Source organism: Myotis lucifugus, unplaced genomic scaffold (genome assembly GCF_000147115.1).
Source record: "Myotis lucifugus unplaced genomic scaffold, Myoluc2.0 scaffold_421, whole genome shotgun sequence".
NCBI classification, from domain to species: domain Eukaryota; kingdom Metazoa; phylum Chordata; class Mammalia; order Chiroptera; family Vespertilionidae; genus Myotis; species Myotis lucifugus.
The window spans coordinates 378,520-397,403 of NW_005871469.1; the positions used below are offsets into that span (position 1 = coordinate 378,520).

At 43.6% G+C, this 18,884-nt stretch overlaps 1 protein-coding gene across 1 annotated transcript in view; it reads right to left on the minus strand.

The window, feature by feature from the left end:
- LOC102425493 (cytochrome P450 2G1) overlaps positions 1–4,958 on the minus strand; it is an 11,152-nt gene extending 6,194 nt beyond the window's left edge. The window contains exons 1-5 of the mRNA XM_006102632.3: positions 4,779–4,958; positions 3,794–3,956; positions 1,820–1,969; positions 451–611; positions 32–208 (exon numbers count right to left, since the gene is read on the minus strand). Of these exons, the coding sequence (XP_006102694.1) occupies positions 32–208; positions 451–611; positions 1,820–1,969; positions 3,794–3,956; positions 4,779–4,958 (831 nt within the window). The remainder of the gene's footprint in view (positions 1–31; positions 209–450; positions 612–1,819; positions 1,970–3,793; positions 3,957–4,778) is intronic.
- Between the last annotated feature and the right edge of the window lie 13,926 nt (positions 4,959–18,884).

Sequence of the window (18,884 nt, forward strand, 5' to 3'; positions counted from 1 at the left end):
AGGAAAGGATTGGAGGAAGAGGATGAGTTACCTGGTGCATCTTGATGAGGAAACAGTCAATGAAATCTCGAGGGCTCTGTGGATCAAGGGATTCCTCGTTGATCTTGACTCTAGAAGCAATGAAGTCCTTGAGCTCCTCTATCAAATAATAGACGCGATTGTGTCTTCCTGGCAAATATTGCATGATTCCAGAATACATGTCATATAGCTGTGGGGAATAGGCAAAGGTGGTTTGTCAGCAATGGGCACCCAAGGCCATTCTGGGCTGAATCTCGAGTTAGGTAGCTGGACTCAACATTCAGGGTATGAGAACTAGGTGCGTCCATTTGCTTTTTGGAGATTCAGGGCATGATGATACTTGCCTCTTGGGGTTGTGGGGAGTATTATGCAAGATAGCAAGTTATTAATTATTTGTGATTGGGGGTGGGCATAGAGGTGGCTGGTGGGAACCTGTGCCCAGGGTGTGCTCATCTCAATGAAACTCCCATTGATCATCTGCAGCAGCTTCAGGAACATCTTGTCCTCATAGTCGAAGCGGCGTCCAAAGACAACGGAACTGATGACGTTGGAGACAGTGCGGCTCAGGAAGAAAGTGGGTTCGGTGGGGGCACCTGGGTGATGAAAATTATCTATGTTGGAGGCAATAATCAGGAGCATGGGTTGTGGAATCATTCAGTCATGAATATGAGTCCTAGCTCCACTGCCTAATAGCATGTGTTAGTAATTTCATATTTGTATTTTGAGTCAATTCCCAATATGCAAATTGGTTTAGTAATCACTTCACTGGTTCATGAGGATTCAGTATAATTACCCATGTAAAATGCTCAACACAGTCTTTGCCATGTAGTAAACAGTAAAAACATGATGGTGGAGCTTAATCATTACTTTTAGTATTGGTATTTAATTGTGCTGGAGAGTCACAAAGTTGGAAAAGGAGTCCTAGAAAGGGATACATTTTTTTTTAAATGGCTGGCTGGAGTTTGTCTCTCTCTATCAATGGTTCCATTTGACCTATTAAGCAAATCCTTCCCTTCGTCTCAGCTGCTCTGTCTATAACACAGGATACTTCTCAGGACAGTGGATTTGGGGATGATTTCCCTAGAGCAATGCCTATAATCACAAATATACAATTTTGAAAATTATTTCTGGAGATATATAGACATTCAAAGTCTTATGTAGACTATTTAGTATCCATGGAGTCCAGGTGAGGGACCTCTGACTTAGAGAAATTATCACCAATTCTGTCTCTTAACTATTCATCTTTGTTTTTCTCAGCACCTGTGTGTTTTTTTTCTCTAGACCTCGGTGGTTCCAGATCTTATTTTTGGGTGGGGACCAGATTCCTTTAAAACTATAATGAAATGGGTATAGTGTTTCAGATTTTCAAGATGAAAAATTTCTAATGATCTGTTTAATAATAATGTGAATATGCTTAACATTACTGAAAAGTGCCCTTAGGAATGGTTAGGATGGTAAAATTTTATGTGATGTGGTTTTTACCACAATTGTGTGTGCTTACATACATATGTAATTGAATTTGGTCCCATCACCAGAAAAAGGCACAAACTGACATATTGTCAAAGTCTGCATATGATATCAGGAGCTCACAAACTCCCTGAGATCCACTGATTAAAGTTTTTGGACAAGATGTCTCTAAGTTTCCTTCATGTTAACTTTTTATATGGAACCTGGCTGGAAACAGTGAATTCTGAATCTTCTTCATCCTCTCCCATTCCAGAGCTTTCTGTCACCAAGGCCTATGAGCTCTCTACAACCACCCCGTCACTCTGTAGCTCCCTCCCTCCTTGAGGCCCCATACCCTTTGTCTTCCGTAATTCCTCCAGTAGGAAGCCAGCCTCCTCCTGGATTCGCTCCTCAATGCTGCGCTTTCCCATCCCGAAGTCCCGAAGAATGGTCAGGGAGAAGCGTCGGAGAATCCTCCATCGTTCTCCATTAGCCAGAGCTACACCTGCCGGAATATCAGTGTCAGGCTTCTGCCTCTCCTCCCCTTCCTGTGTCTAATTCTTTACTAGACTAGGATGTGGACAGATTATGAAAGCTCTAGAATCTGCTTTTATGGAAACCTTTCCCAACCCCCCAGGCTTGATGGGGAGACTAAGGTTTCCTACATATAGGACCCTCAAAAACAGTCTAGCACTGAGGTGGAGAAAAGGGAATCAGGCTCTAGTGATTGAGGAGATCAAGGAGAGTTTCCTACAGGATAGACTTAGATCTGGATGAATGGGATGGTTACAAAGGAATGTGGAGGGAAGTATAGATAGAATGCCATATAGAGTAGCCTGGAATGAGAAGACTACTTCTGTTTTCTATATACCATTTGGATTCTTTTTTGTTATTATTGTTGTTAATCCTCATCCAAGGATATTATTTCTATTGATTTTTAGAAAGAGTGGAAAGTAGGGAAAGAGAGAGAGAGAAAGAGAGAGAGAGAGAGAGATTGATTGGTTGCCTCCTGTACAGAAATCGAGCCTGCAAATGAGGTATGTACCTTTGACTGGAATTGAACCCAAGATCCTTCAATCTGAGGGCTGACACTATCTACTGAGCCAAACCGGTAAGGGCCATTTGGATTATTTTTTTAAAAACCCACATTTTTATTGATTTCAGAGAGGAAAGAAGAGGGAGAGAGAAAAAAACATCAATGATGAGAGAGAATCATTGATTGGCTGCCTCCTACACTACCCTCACTGGGGATTGAGCCCACAACCCAGGCATGTGGCCTGACCAGGAATTGAACCGTGACCTCCTGGTTCATAGGTCAATGCTCAACCACTGAGTCAAGCTGGCCAGGCCCCACTTGGATTCTTTAGAAATATATATACATGTACACAGAAGCTCACATATGTACATCAATATACCTACACAAAAAGAGTTATCATATAGTGAAAAATATTTAGAAATTATCAGATGTGAATGGGTTGGTGAGTTAATGTTTGGAAATTTAATGTAACGATTTTGGTGGATTAATGAAAGAAAGAAAGTTTATGACAGGAATGACTGATGGATGGATGAAAGACTTAATGGATGAGTGAAGGATTTATGGATGGTTTGAGATGGGTGGGTAAAAGGTTGGAAGGATGTGTGGACAGAAGGATTAATACATGGATGAATGATGGAAGGATTAATGAATGGATGAATGGAATGGTGGATAGATGGGTAAATGGAAAGTTAATTGATAGATATATAGGTAAATTGGATAGAAAGATATGTATATAGGAAATCTAATTAATGAGTGATTTTTTTAGTGAATAAGTGGATCAATAGAAAATGGATGAATAGATGGGAAAATATGGGGCTAGATGGATGGATGAAATATAGGAAGAATAATGTGAGGCTGCTTTGAATGGAAAGGTGTGGGCAGTTAGAGGTTGATGTGTAGGTAACACTAGAAAGGTATCTACCTAAATCGAGGGGCAGAGATCTATGGGTTGGATCTGTATGTATGTATAGCAAAATAAGAAGTAAGGTTGGCTATGAGGGCTTCAGTGGGTATACACTGTAAATGAATCAATTAAAAATAAGAACAGAATTAACTCAGCAGATACTGTAGAGTCAGATGGTTAGGTTCAAAATAAAATGGTTCTACTACTTATTGTGTGATATTACCTAACCTTTCTCACCCTCACCTTCCTCATTTGCAATATTAGTAAGACATTACTAGTTCTCTCAAAGAAGTCAATGCAATAATTCATGTAGAGTACTTATCAAAGAACCTGGGATATAGCAGATACAATCATTTTGTTTTCATTGTTAATGTGTTGTTGTTACTTACCATAACCTTGGAAGTTTCGCTCTATTGAAGCCATTTCTCCACGACCACTGAAATCTTCTGCTCGGTCTACCAGGGCCTCCTTCACTGCTTCATGTCCACATAAAATAACTACCGGCCGGGGACCCATATACACAGTGAAGACTGGGCCATATTTCTCCCTGAGCTGGAGTGAAGGAAGACACAAGAAGATGGGGCTGATTGGAGCACTAAGTATAGACCAATCAAAGATTTTAGGAGGTGGAGATTTCAAGAGAATACAAATGTGGAATAACAGATAAAGGAAAGTCCTGAGCTTGGAAGGACTATTGAGAAAAGGGCACAGATGCCTTGGCTCTTGTGATGCTGGGCAAGACTCCCCAACACCTCCACAAGCCTTAGTTTCCTCATGTGTGAAATGATGGACCTGGATGAGATAAACCCCAAGATCCATGCTTCTCTCTCTGAAATGCTAAATTTCTAGAATCCTAGGATTTCATGACACTCAGTTTCAAAGTTCTAAGATAACTAGACTGCAAGAGTTATTGTGTTTAAGGATACAAGGTACTGTGAGTCCAAAGTCCTGAGAATGTGAGTCTTAAGTTCCAATGTGCTAGGAGTCTGTCTTTCCAAGAGTCTGAGATTCTGAAATGTCAGAATTCTGAGGTTCATAAAATCTATGTTTCCAATAGCCTGTGTTTTAGAAGTTGGAAAGTCAGCCTGCGGACTGAAAGGTCCCAGGTTCGATTCCGGTCAAGGGCATGTACCTTGGTTGCAGGCAACATCCCCAGTGGGGGGTGTGCAGGAGGCAGCTGATCGATGTTTCTCTCTCATCGATGTTTCTAACTCTCTATCCCTCTCCCTTCCTCTCTGTAAAAAAAATCAATAAAATACATTTTTAAAAAATCTATGTTTCCAAGAGTGTGTTTTAGAAGTTGGAAGGTTATACATGTATTTGTTTATAGAATTAGTTACTTCCAGCTCTGATAGAGAAGGTAGACAGACTCACCTTCATGAAAGACTGAAAGGTGGCATCCGTACGAATTTGTAACAGGTTCCCCAGGAAGGGTATCGGTGTGGGACCTGGAGGTAGCTTTCCCCCCTTGTTGATCTGCTTCCAGGCAATGAGGATAAGCAGACAAGACAAGCAGAGTGCCAGAAAGATAGTGAAGGCCCCTCCCAGCTCCATGGTGCTAGATCGAGAGGTTGTATCCAGGGCTGGAGGTCCTGCCTAAATACGGTCTCGGAAATGAGCAGTGCAGAAATCTGAACACCCTGGGATTCAAGTTTTCCGGGTATGGATATCATTAAGGAAGAGATTGCTTTATCTGTGGGTGGGCAGTTATATAACTGATAATCTCCAACATGAATAAAGGTAGATTGAATTCACCCAGGTAAGTCCACTGGGAACATTCCCCTTTCTTCGTATTTCCAGTCCCTCAATTCTCCCTCAGCTCAACCCCTTGTTCAACATGTCTCGATTGGGTGTGGGAAGTATTGAACATCATTTTTAGGCTACTGCATTTAGGAATCAAACATCTGGGTTCAAATTTCAGCTCCATCTTTTCTTCACTGGGCAAGTGACCTAACCCTCTTGGCCTTAGTTTCTCCATTCACCAAATAAGGTAACCAAACTGTTTTTAGAAAGTCTTGATAGAGAATAGGGATGAATCTTTTCTCTTTGCCAGGCCCTAATTAGTCATGTTAAAAAAAGAAAAAAGAATAAAGGAATAAAGGCAGTGAGATGAAGATTTAGAATAGCCTGAGAACTCATTTGAAAGGGTTTTATTCAGTAAGTTCTAGGTGATATTAAATAGTAATAATCAAAGATTACTTGTGTTGGTTTATCAGAACTTTACGTGTGTGTGTGTGTGTGTGTGTGTGTGTGTGTGCGTGCGCACATTCAATTTCAAAGTCTGAGATGTAGAGACCATCTCTAGAGGAGAAGACCAGTATTGAGGTATGGCCTAGTGATTGTTTTCTGTAATAATCTAAATAAATGGTGTTCAACACTTTTTGTACCAAATATTTGTAAATCTTTTGTCCTGAAGCAAAATCCCTGAGTATTATATCCTACCTATACATATTATTAAACAAAACCCAGTGCCCTTCTCATGTGTCTGGGTTCTCAGACTCAGAAATTGAATCTCTTAGGGAACTCACAGGTTTTTAAGTAAGACTTGGCTAGCTGGGCTGAGGCAGCCTGTGTCCAGAAATGGTGGGAATTCTGGGAAAACTGAATGACTCACAAAGCACCACCTTCTGGATCTTGGATCTCCTGCTAGGATGTCTTTTCTGGAGCAAAAGTCAGCTCTAGGCTGCCTCTATTGACTCTCCCAGCGGTCACCTCTTTCTTCTATTCTGATCCTCCGCCCCACTCTCCCCCCCCCAACGCAAACACACTTACAACTCATTCAGAACTAGTCTTTTAATTATCCATGATGGTTCAGAAAAGGAGAGAGAAAACCTCTATTACCTTGGTTTGGTAATAAGCTTTTAGATACAACATCAAAGCACATTCCATGAAAGAAAATTTAGTAAATTATACTTAATAAAAATAAAAAGTTTGCTCTGAAAAAGACACCAATAAAATGAAAGTATAGCCCTGGCCAGTTTGGCTCAGTGGGCCCACGAACTGAAGGGTTGTGGGGTTGATTCTGGTCAAGGGCATGTACCTTGGTTGCTGATGTGTCTCACATTGATGTTTCTCTCTCTTTGTTTCTCCCCCTCCCTTCCACTTTCTAAAAATCAATGGAAAAATACCCTCAAGTGAGGATTAATAATAACAACAAAAAAAGTGAAATGATAGTATAAATTACAAACTGAGAGAAAATATTTTTAAATCACATATCTGATAAAATACTACTATCCAACAATTTTAAAAATCCCAATATTTAAAATGGGCAAAAGATTGAAACACATACTTTATGAAAAAGATATACGGATGGCAAAAAAGTGTATGAAAAGATGCTTAAGACCATATGTCATTAGAGAAATGAAAGTTAAAACCACAATCAGGCCTGAGCTGGGGTGGCTCAGTGAATAGAGCGTCAGCCTGCTGACTGAAGGGTCCCAGGTCCGATTCCAGTCAAGAGCACATGCCCGGGTTGCGGGCTTGATCAGTGGGGGGCGTGCAGAAGGAAGCTGATCAATGATCCTCTCTCATCATTGATGTTTCTTTCTCTCTCTCTCTCTCCCTTTCCCTTCCTTTCTGAAATCAATAATAATATACTTTTAAAAAATTCATGAGCCCTAGCCAGTTTGGCTCAGTGAATAAAGCGTCAGCCTGCGAACTGATAGGTCCCAGGTTCAATTCCGGTCAAGGGCACATGCCCGGGTTGAGGAGCATGCAAGAGGCAGTGTGGAGCATGCAGGAGGCAGCCAATCCATGATTCTCTCTCATCACTGATGTTTCTATCTCTCTCTCCCTCTTCCTTCCTCTCTGAAATCAATAATATATATATTTATTATATATATAATAATTATATATATATTATTTATATATATAAATAATATATATATTTATATATATATATAAAATTCATGGATGCATACAATTTTGCATAAAATTTCAGGATAAATTCCAAGATCACCCCACCAAGTCCATGCCAGAACTATTTATCTCTGGTGCTGCAATATTTACACAGTCTCCAGGTGAGGGATGTAGTCAGGTGATTTCTCTACCCAACCCAGGGAGGAATGTAGCTGGAAGAGGTATCTATGAGACTAGATTGATGAACTGAGGCAAAAAGAGAGGGCTAAGAAGAAAATGTTCTTTTCTGGCCTTCTATTCACCCCTCACCCCATTATATACATAACCCTTTGCCCCTTCACCCCGCCCCCCCCCCCAGTCAGTCCAGGACAGACTAATTTTGATTATACAACAAATAGTTATATAATCAGCTCCGCCTTACCCCCTCCAAGGGCAGTGAGCCAGGAGGCATAGTGGGGGCAAAGATCATGTATAAATAAGAAGGGAGCAAGAGAACAGGTTTCAGGGTGACAGAAAAGAAGAGAAAGAGCAGCACTGAGCAGAGAGAGTAAAAGCCAGGGAGACACAGAAAGAGAAAGACACAGACAGAGTCAGAGAGAGATGACTGCTGACTGAGGGGGTGGGGGGTGCTTTAGATTGGTTGGTCAGGGAGGGCTTCTTTGAGGAGGTCATCCCCCTCCACGTGGCTACCACCTGTCTGGCTCCACCTTTATCCTAAAACTGTGAAGACCTTCCAGGCTGACTCAGGAGATCTGGCTCCTAACAGTGACTTCCTCACAGGGTGACTCCCTCCTCATGGCCTTCCCAGGTCCAAGGCCCTGCAGGGGCCCATCACACCCTGTTTGCAGGCACAGCAGGCCTGCAGCATACCACCCCTCCCCCACCAGCTCAGGCCAGACTAAGTCAGTCAGGAGCAGAAATTAGGGAGAGGAAGGCGATTGGGGTTCCTGGGGACACTGGCAGGCAGGGTGAATAGCCCAGGATTGGCTAATTTGAATAACTGCGATATCTTTGGGGCACAGGGGCTATCCCTAGTTGTCTGGTACTTCTTCCCAGGTTGATTTAAGGAAGTTAATTTTAGGGAAAATATTAGCTTAGTGTGTGAGAGTTAGCTAAAGAGGGTGGCTGGGAACCTTGGTTGGCTTGTATATGAAAGGCAGGCTCAACAACAGGTGGTTCACTGTCTCTAGGAGTCAGCTGGTCTTGGAAGGGGCAGTCTTTCTCCAGTCAGCAAGGCCACAGTGCCAGAGCATCAAGAATACAGAAAATATTCTATCTACTAAAGAAGGAATATGTTAATTGACACTCACGCCATTGCAAAGATGGCAGTGCTCACAGCCAATAAAGGGGGAATATGCTAATTGACTGCCATGCCCTCAAAGATGGCGGTGCCCACGGCCACAAGATGGCCAGCAGGGGAGGGCAGTTGTAGGCAATCAGGCCAGCAGGGAAGGGCAGTTTGGGGGGACCAGGCCTGCAGGGGAGGGCAGTTGGGGGCGATCAGGCTGGCAGGGGAGCAGTTAGGCATCAATCAGGCTGGCAGGGGAGTGGTTAGGTGGTGATCAGGCTGGCAGACAGAAGCGGTTAGGGGCAATTAAACAGGCAGGCAGGTGAGTGGTTGGGAGACAGCCATCCCGGATTGTGAGAGGGATGTCCAACTGCCGGTTTAGGCCTGATCCCACAGGCAGTCAGACATCCCCTGAGGGGTCCCAGATTGGAGAGGGTGCAGGCTGGGCTGAGGGACCCCCCCCCCCAGTGCACAAATTTTGTGCACTGGGCCTCTAGTATTAATACAATTGGCCCTGTAATAATGGGATGTCAAGTAGATAAACACTGAATCTAAGAAAATACAGTTAGAACAAGGGTTGAGAACCAGACTTTAAACTATGGTGAGTTATCAGAGTGAAAAAATGCCAGCTTGGAATCCTTTAGAAAGGGAAACTTTCTTCCTTTGATTTCATCAGAAATCTATGGTTCTTGGTGCTGGGTTCACAGCAGTGATTTACAGCCCAGCCCCTCACTGTGTTCCCCAGTCCCCAGGCAGGCACCCTCTCCCCGCATCACTCCTGCTGACACAAGTACATGGACACATTCCAACCCTCAGCTCTTTCAGCCTCACACTCTGCTCACATTTCTGGGCTGAGGTAAGTGTGTTGGGGAGGAGAGGCTGGTTGTGCAAACCCCCTGAGATGTCATCATCCAGCCCGACCCCTCTGGACCAGCACTCTTCGGTAGGTTTGTCTCTCCCATTGGGCTGTGCCTGCTCAGTGAGGGCAGGGACACAGGCTGTCTCAGTCTTTGCTGTGTCCCCACCTCTTAAGAGGCCACCTAATAAATATTCAATAAGTGACAATTTAATTAAAAAGACACCAAGCTACTGCAACATTCCAGGTGAGGAGCCTGAGCTGGGACTGGAGAGGTGGTGGCTGGGTCCCTTTCCCCTTCCTCATTCCTCCTCCTCCTTTTGCTCCTCCTCCTCTTCCTCCTTCCTGCCCCCTGTCCCCATCCCTGCTTTCCCCATTGCCAACCTGGCCAAACCTTTGATTATATAACCTCAGTTCTTGTTCCTGCTCTTGCCTAGGGGAGGTCCATTCCCCACCCCACACAGACCGGTCCTGGCAGAAGAAGGGCTTGTTCACAGGCCAGTGGCTGAGACAGGGTAGTAAGCCAGGGCAAGTGGAACAGGAAAACTGATGCAGGTAGTTAAAAGGCCAAGCAGTTTACAGCCCTCTAGTAAATCGCAAAGTCCGACCTTCCCTAAGCCAAGGACACTTCAGAGTAAATGGTTTACACTTCTCCCCAACCAGAGGGTAAATAGCTTAAATCACCTACTCAGGGAGACAGCAGAAATCCAAGTAGTGCCATTTGTGCCAACCACACGCAAGGACGGGTGAAGTTAAGGGAATAAATCTCATTTTGGTGCACCAGCATAAAGCTGATGAATATTCTATTGTCCTCTGTAAGACCTCCCAGTCTTTAAAAACCCTCAAAAAGTAAAATAAAATAAAAATCCTCAAAACAAAGGTCCCAGCCCTAACTGGTTTGGCTCAGTGGATAGAGTCGGCCTGCGGACTAGAGGGTCCCAAGTTCGATTCCGGTCAAAGGCATGTACCTTGGTCGCAGGCACATCCCCAGTAGGGGGTGTGCAGGAGGCAGCTGATCAATGTTTCTCTCTCATTGATGTTTCTAACTCTCTATCCTTCTCCCTTCCTCTCTGCAAAAAATCAATAAAAAATATTTTTTAAAAACCAAAAAACGAAGGTCCCAGCACAGGCTCTCCCTTCCAGGAGCACCCCTGTGCCTTTCCCTTCACCCTCTCCTTCCCCGACAGCGTGCATCTCCTAAACTCTAAGGATCCACACAAGACTTGCAACCAGGGAGCAATAGGCAGTGGCAGCTTGTCCTGGGCTAACTCCCTGTCCCTGTCCCAAGGCCCCCCTTTCTCTGACTTCTTAGTGAGCCAAAGCAGCCCAGTCTAGACTTGTAGGCAGCGGGAATGGCACCAGGTGTGGTCACATGGGACCCAGGTTCAGCAGTTCTGGGTAGGAAAGAATTAAGAGCCAAGACTCAAACTATAAGAGAACATTTATTTGCAAAAATCACAGAGGAAGGAGAAATAATTCATAGAAGAAATGGCTTAGGAAACAAGTTATAGAGGTAAAGGGAGGATCCTAGGAGTTGGGAATGAGGAAGGTAAAGGTGACTTGTCTGGGGGGGGAAGAAGGGGAAGGGCAGGGGAAGGGAAAGGCTCCGGTGTGCCCCCGGGAGGGACAGCACTCTGGGTCCTCTGTCCTCAGGGTTTTAAGGGTGGAGATTTTAGGGAAGGTCCCAGGGGGAGATCTCAATATTCAGCAGCTCTCCAGGTGTGTCCTTTCAGGGTCTAGGTCTCCACTGATGGATTGGTTGGCACCAGGGCAGGTCGTTATCCAATGCAGTTGGTCCTGAGGTCAGCTGAGGCATTGCTTGTCTGTTTTTGCTGCTTTTTTTGGGGCCTGGAGCTGAAATACAACTGAGGCCTAAATGTCATCTCTAAAGGAGGATAAGGTCAGGGATCTAAACCACATGACCAGTGATATGGTAGGGGAGGAAAGGTCATCCCGGGAGTGAGGTCCCACCCTACAATTGTCCTTTGCTAGGCACCCAGGGCCTTCTGCACCTGGCCCATTGTCTTGCTTGCTCATGTTTGGCTACCTGCCTACCACAGGTTCATTTCCCCATCTAGTCCCTCTCCTGTTGCTTCTTCTATCCTAGGCCCTTCCTTGTTTCACTGCCCCCAGCTTTAATAAATGTCCCCTCTCCCCCAGTCGATGTGGCTCAGTGGTTGAGTGTTGACCTATATGAACCAGGAGGTCCTGGTTTGATTCCTGGTTAGGGCACATGCCTGGGTTGCAGGCTCGGTCCCCACTGGGGGGCATACAGGAGGCAACTGATCAATGATTCTCTCTCATCATTGATGTTTCTATCTCTCTCTCCCTATTCCCTTCCTCTCTGAAATCAATAAAAATATATTAAAAAATAATAATAAATAAACATTCTCTCCAAATCACCTGGACTCGTGTTGTGAAATCTTTTCTGTACGAAGTTAAGAACTCAAACACTATAGATAAACCTGCTCAAGGCCAGGTCTCGTGTCCAGTAACAGGAGGAGGGCTGCAGCTGCACAGACTGGTTGGGAGGTGAAGGGGGTGCTGGAAGGTCAGGGGCCTCCATACACCACAGCCAGCAGGCAGGATGTGCCCAGAAGAGAGGTCAGAATTTTGTTCCTCTGAAATGTTCTAGAAATACCACACGGACTTCAGACTGCTACAATTTAACTCAATTCTGACACTATCTACCTAGAAATAGTGTCAGATTTCCACAAGTCTGCCCTCTGCCGTCACTTCAGTTGCCACTTCAGGTCCCCAGGTTACCCACAACTTCTGTCTTATTTGGCTGCTAATTAGAGGCTTTCACGAATACCTCCTCAGGTTTGATTAAATTGCTAGAGTGGCTCACAGAACTCAGGGAAACACTTTACCAGTTTATTAAAGGACTAGAGGCTCAATGCCCGAAATTTGTGCAAGGGGCTTGGTCTTCCGTAGCCCTGCTGCCTTGTGGCCCCACGGCTCCACCCACTGGTCATTCCAGAAGGTCGTTCTGCCGTCCAGTCTAATTAGCACATTAGCTCTTTATTATATAGGATAAGATAAAAGATACAGATGAAGGGATGCTGAAGGCGAGGTCTGGGAGGGTCCTGAGCACAGGAGCTTTGTCCCCGTAGGCCCGAGGTGTGTCAGCCTCCTGGAGATGTGCTCGCCCACCTGTGAGCTCTCCACACCTCCTACTGTATTATGGAGGCTCCCTCACACAGGCATGGCCAATGTTAACTCTGTTTCCAGCCGCCTCTCCTCTCTGGAGAAGGAAGGAGGGGCTGAAAATTCCAAGCTCTAAGCATGGCTTCGCCTTCCTGGTGACCAGCCCCATCCAGGAGCCAGCCAGGATGGAGTCAGAGACCAAATCTTAGAATAATAGATACTCCCAGCATTCTTATCACTTAGGAAATTGCAAGGATTTTAGGAGTCCTGTGGCAGGAACAGGGTGGCAAAACCCAATATATATTTTTTCTATTATCTCACAACACTACAGCTTAACTTTTCCCTCAATTTCTTCTTCTTTCCACAGGGGTTTGTTCCTCCCCACAGCACTCCCTAAGAAATATTCTGCCACCAAACCCAGTCTCAGAGTTTGCTTGAATCCAACATACAACAGCCATGAGCTACACAAAAACGGTCATCCGTGTGTACAGAAGTTAGCCCTGTACTCCATTAGGAGAGCACCCATCCTTGTGAATGCATCCAGATGTACCTTTGGGACATGCCTACCCCAGGACAGGGTCACATCTCAAGGTCACCAGCTAGGAGCTAGGAATCAACACTCAGGCTCCAACCGGTCATTTTAACTTCCACTTCAAAGTGAGAGAGATGGGGACTTTGGAAATGTGGCTTCCAATTTGGAGAAGTGAGGGTTCCTAGCCTAGAGTCCAAAGACTGCTGGAAGGAGATGATGAACTCCCTGAAACAATCGTGCAACGTGGGACTGTGTCGTGCCCACCCAGAGAAACTGTGTTCAAGTATTTTGGACTGTGTTCAAGTACAGCACTTACTTGTTCCACACATGGTTATTATGAACCCTTCTATGTGCCAGGCGGGCACTATTCTGAGGGATGGAGGGTCTACAGGGACCAAAGCAGACAAGCACAACAATGAGCAAACCAGCGAGAATCTCTGCCCTCACAGGGCTATCAGTTAGGTAGGAGGATACATTGTCCAATGGCTCCTGGAGTTTCAGGTCCTTGGTGTTCCTTCTGTGGGAATGCTTCTCCCCACACCTACCCACTGCTGGCTCTCAGAAGTCACCCCCTCAAAGAAGCCTCCCTTACCATCCAATCTGAAACAGCCCACACCCCCATCAGTCAGTAGCCATCATATTTCTTTGTTTAATTGCTTCATGGCCTCTATCACTAGCTGAGGTTACCTTATTTGTTCAGTATGCTGGTTGCTTTTAGTCTGTCTTGCCTGCTAGAATTTACAAACTCCAGCCAGAGAAACTGTGTTCAAGTATTTTTGGGGAGGGACTTTGATTTTTGTGTTCTCTGCTATAGCCCCTAGGTATCCATTAACATGTAGTGTGTGTTCACTAAAACTTTGTTGATCAATAATGAGAATTAACTCACATATAATGCTCCCCATGGACCATGAGCTACTTCATGTTTCTCACATGTATTAATTAATTCAGGCAATCTCCCAATGACCCTTGGAGAGAGGGATTACAGAATAGTCACCAAGATGTACTACAGCACAGGAAATATCTCTATATATAAAAGCCTAAGCCATGGACTGACCGGCCGACTGGTAGCTATGACAAGCACTGACCACCAAGGGGCAGACGCTCAATGCAGGAGTGGAAAACACAGGCATGGAAACATGGAACAGACTGATGAATCTCAGAGGGAAGGGGGGAGGGGGAAGGGCGGGAAAAGATTAGCCAAACATTTTATATGCATACTAGAGGATTCGTGCACTGGTGGGGGTCCCTCGGCCTGGCCTGTAGGGATTGACCGAAACTGACTCTCCGACATCCCCTGAGGGGTCCCAGATTGCAAGAGGGCGCAGGCCAGGCCAAGGGACCCCACCAGTGCATGAATCCATGCACCGGGCCTCTAGTAGTCAATAAAATTGTAATAACTATGTATGGTGTTAGCTGGAAACTAGACTTACAGGAGGAAATCACTTCATAAGTTATATAAATGTCTAACCACTAAACTATACACCTGAAATTTATATAATATTAAATGTCAAGTAAAATTGAAAACTTTTTTAAATTTTAAAAACAAAGGAAGAATGGCATCTGCTTCACTTCTGCCTCACAAATCTTGCCCATCATCATTCTAACCTAGGACCTTACAGGGAAGTGAAACCAGGTAGATAAAAGCACAACATAGAAATAAATGCCATTTGCTTAAAGTGGCAGAGCAGAAAGACAGAAGGCACTTACATCCTTGAAGGTTTCATGGAACTGTCATTCTAGCCCTGGTATATCTACCTCCAGACATTCTTTTTTTTAAAAAATATATTTTATTGATTTTTCACAGAGAGGAAGGGAGAGAGGTAGAGAGAGTTAGAAACATCGATGAGAGAGAAACATCGATCAGCTGCCTCCTGCACATCCCCCACCGGGGATGTGCCCGCAACCCAGGCACATGCCCCTGACCGGAATCAAACCCGGGACCTCTCAGTCCGCAGGCCGACGCTCTATCCACTGAGCCAAACCGGTTTCAGCTCCAGACATTCTTTATGTGGAAGAGAAATAAAATTTCTCTTGTCAGATTTAGTATGTGGCCCCTTTTTCATCCACAATATATTCACAACATTGTGCAACCACCACCTCAATCTAGTTCCAAACATTTTCATTGCTCCTAAAGAAAACCCTATATCCATAAAACAGTTACTTCTTATTCCTCCCTACTTCCTACTGATGGAAGTCACCAATTCTCCAGCGATGAATGCCCTGTGTCATTGTCTATGCTTTTGTTTCTAATTATCTTTCTTTTATTCTCTCCCAAACCTTTTTTCAAAATTATTTTTTCATTGAGGTATAGGTAACATACATCATATTAGTTTCAAATGTACAACATAATGATTTGATATAAGTATATGTGGCAAAATGATCACCACAATAAGTCTAGTTAACATTCCTCATGAAACATAGTACAAATTAGTGTTTTTCTTGTGGTGAGGACTTTTAAGATTTACTTCTCTTAGCAACTTTCAAATATGCAATACAGAATTATTGACTACAGTTACCATGCTGTATGTTATATCCTCATGACTTATTTGCTTTATAACTGGAAGTTTGTACCTTTTGGTCCCCTTCACTCATTTTGGCTATCCTCATCCCCCATCTCTGGCAACCACTGTCTTCTCTCTTTCTATGAGGTTGGGTTTTGTTTTTGTTTTTCAGGTTCCACATTAAGTGTGATCATGTAATATTTGTCTTTCTCTGTTCACTTATTTCACTTAGAATAATACCCTCAGGATCCATCCATGTTGTCACAAATGGCAATCTTTCATTCTTTCCTAGAGCTGAATAATATTCCATTGTATTTATGCCACAATTTCCTTATTCATTCATCCATCAACAGACACTTAGGTTGATTAGTAAATATAGGGGGTGCATATATATTTTTTTAATTAGTATTTTTTCTCTTCAAATAAATACTCTAAGGAGGGATTGCTGGACATGGTAGTTCTGATTTTAACTTTTTTAGATAGCTTTGTCCTGTTTTCCATAATGGCTGTACCAATTTACATTCCTAACAGTGCACAAAGGTTCCTTTTTGTCCACATGACTGTCAACATGTATTATTTCTTGTCTTTTTGATAATAGCTATACTAACAGCTGTGAGGTGTTATCTCATTGTGGTTTTGATTTGTATTTTCCTTATAATTAGTGATTTTTTTTAGCACCTTTTCATGTACCTGTTGGCCATCTGTATGTCTTCTTTAGAAAACTGTCCGTTAAGATCCTCTGCCCATTTTTAATTGGATTATTTGTTTTTTTGCTGTTAGGGTATAATATACAAAGTGTGTATTTTGTATATTAGTCCTTTCTACAATATGATTTGAAAACATTTTCTCCCATTTTTTGTATCCCAGCCCCATTGATGTTGGGCTTGACAATGTGACTCATTATCCAACAGGAAGCAAACAGTCTCTGAATTTGGTGGCCCAGCTTTGGTACTTTTTTGTGCTGCTGTCATCTGTATGAGAAGAACTTGCCTCAGGGTGCTGCTTCCCCATCAGCTTGGGTCCCAGGTTGAAAGACTTGAGGTTTTCATTTGGGTTCAGGTCTTTACTAACAAATTTTCCTGTATCCAAGTATAAGATATACTTTTATTTTTAAGTTAAATTTATTGGGGTAACATTGGTTAATAAGATCATATAGGTTTCAAGTGTACATTTCTATGATATCATGATCTGTATGTGGCATTGTGTGCTTACCACCCAAAGTCAAATCATCTTTTGTCACCATATATTTGACCCCCTCTAGGTGAGATATAAGAACATGCCTACTATAAGAACATTACCTGGCACATTAAAGTTCATTCATTCATCATTCATTCATCATCTTTTGTGTTTCTTTGTCTCATTTATTCTTGTCCTTTCTTTCCTTTAGCCCTCTTTCTCTCCTTTTTCTCCCCGGTAATCTTTTCCTCAATACTCTTATTGCCCCTGTGTTTGCCTTGCCATCAATTCTCTGACACCAATGAGGCATCCTACAATTCAATTCTATTCTGAGACTAACTACCTGGAGTTAGCAATCAGATTCAGCGGGTATAAGGGCTCCATCCCACAATACTAGCCCCAATTCCAACTCCTTTCTGTGAACATGGATTGTGATGGTGTGTGACAAGCAGGAGGAGCCTAGAATCCTAGGTTCCAAGTTTGGCCGGTCCATTGTTCTCCTTTGAGACATTGAATATCCATCTCACTTCTTAACCTTATTCTCCTAATGTCTGATAGGTGGGGTTGGACTAGATAACATCTTTTAGAAGCAACACTAGTTTATGATGTTTACTCACCTCCCAAAGTTAATTTAGAGTCAAGTGGGGTGATGACTTCCAAAGTGCTTTCTAAACAGGAAAGCACATTGTAGATAACCAATTGCTTGGGAAAGCATTCTTGCATTGCTCTGTGAATGAAAGCCTTTGCTCTCAATAAGTTCACCAACCCTTCTTATTCACTATCATTGCCACTCTGTCCTCTACCCATGGCACTTATCACTGTCTGCCATTATCTTGTTTAGTATTTTCTCCCTCACTTGATGTCAGTTTCAATAGGGCAGGACATCTCCCTATTGGAACTGACATCAAGTGGGGAAGAAAATAACTACCAGTCTCAGCATGCTGCCTGGACCACCGTGGATTCTCAGTAAACAGTTATCAAATGAGTCCTGGGCATTTTGTCAACTCCCGTCAGGTGGCTCGGAAACACTTATGCCATCATTAAGCACTGTTCTATTTTGATGCTTTCTGTAGGGAGAAGTAAAGGCCTTGTGAATGGCAACTTCTTTGTGAACACTACAAAGGAATTAATAAAATATGTGTGTGTTTTATAATATTGGAAATTACTTTATAACAATGCATGCTGCTAAGGCGTTTGGAAACAGTAAAAGTGTTGTAAGTTGTGAAATGCTTTGTTAAACCACAAAGTGATTATAAATGCTTATTCTGTATACCATCTAAAATCTTTATACAAAATGTTCTATGAACAACAAAGAGCTTTTATACCGCAGAATACTATGTAAACAGAAAAAGGTTTTTGCTCAGGACAACACATTTTATAAATTGAGAAATTACCTGCCTTAAACTACGAAATGCTTAATAATGTGGAACAATAAATTGCTTTATGCTTTATAGTAATAAATTATTTACAAGAGGCAAAGTCTCTTACACAATGCAGTAAGCCCCTCCTCCCTTCCCAGCCCCAGCCTCCCTTCCCCTGAGCACTGGAGACAGCACACACTGCACCTGCCTGGCAGAGAGGATGCAACCGGAGAGGGGCGGGGGCTCCTTTGACTGTTTGGCAGCCCCATACCCACATCATCCTCCCAGGAACCATCCATCTCTCCCATCCTTCACCGTGAAACGACCTCACTCCAGACACGCCTTGGTTGGGCCCCTCAGCACGGGGCAGGAGAAAAACCAAGGCACAGGCTGATGGGAAAGCCACCCCTCTCCCCTCTTCCTGCCCTGTGCCTAGGAGCTCAGCCTGGCAAGTCATCATGCTCAGATTTGAGTCACTGACCGAAAAACAGTGACTTCACCCTTCTGAGCCTCAATGTGAAGAGTGGATGTATTTACTTATCAACCAGGTAAATAATACTTGGTCCCACTGGTTTAGCCACCTTATCAATTCTGTCATTTACTCTTTAAACTGCCTGTGAAGAGGATCTGAGAGGGGTGGTCTGGCCCCATCCTTCCAGAACCTCAGGTCTGAAAGAGACTGAAGAGCACCTTCCATCACCCTGATAAAGAAGAGGAGAAAAACAAAACCAGGGCCACCTGGACACAAATGTTCATGG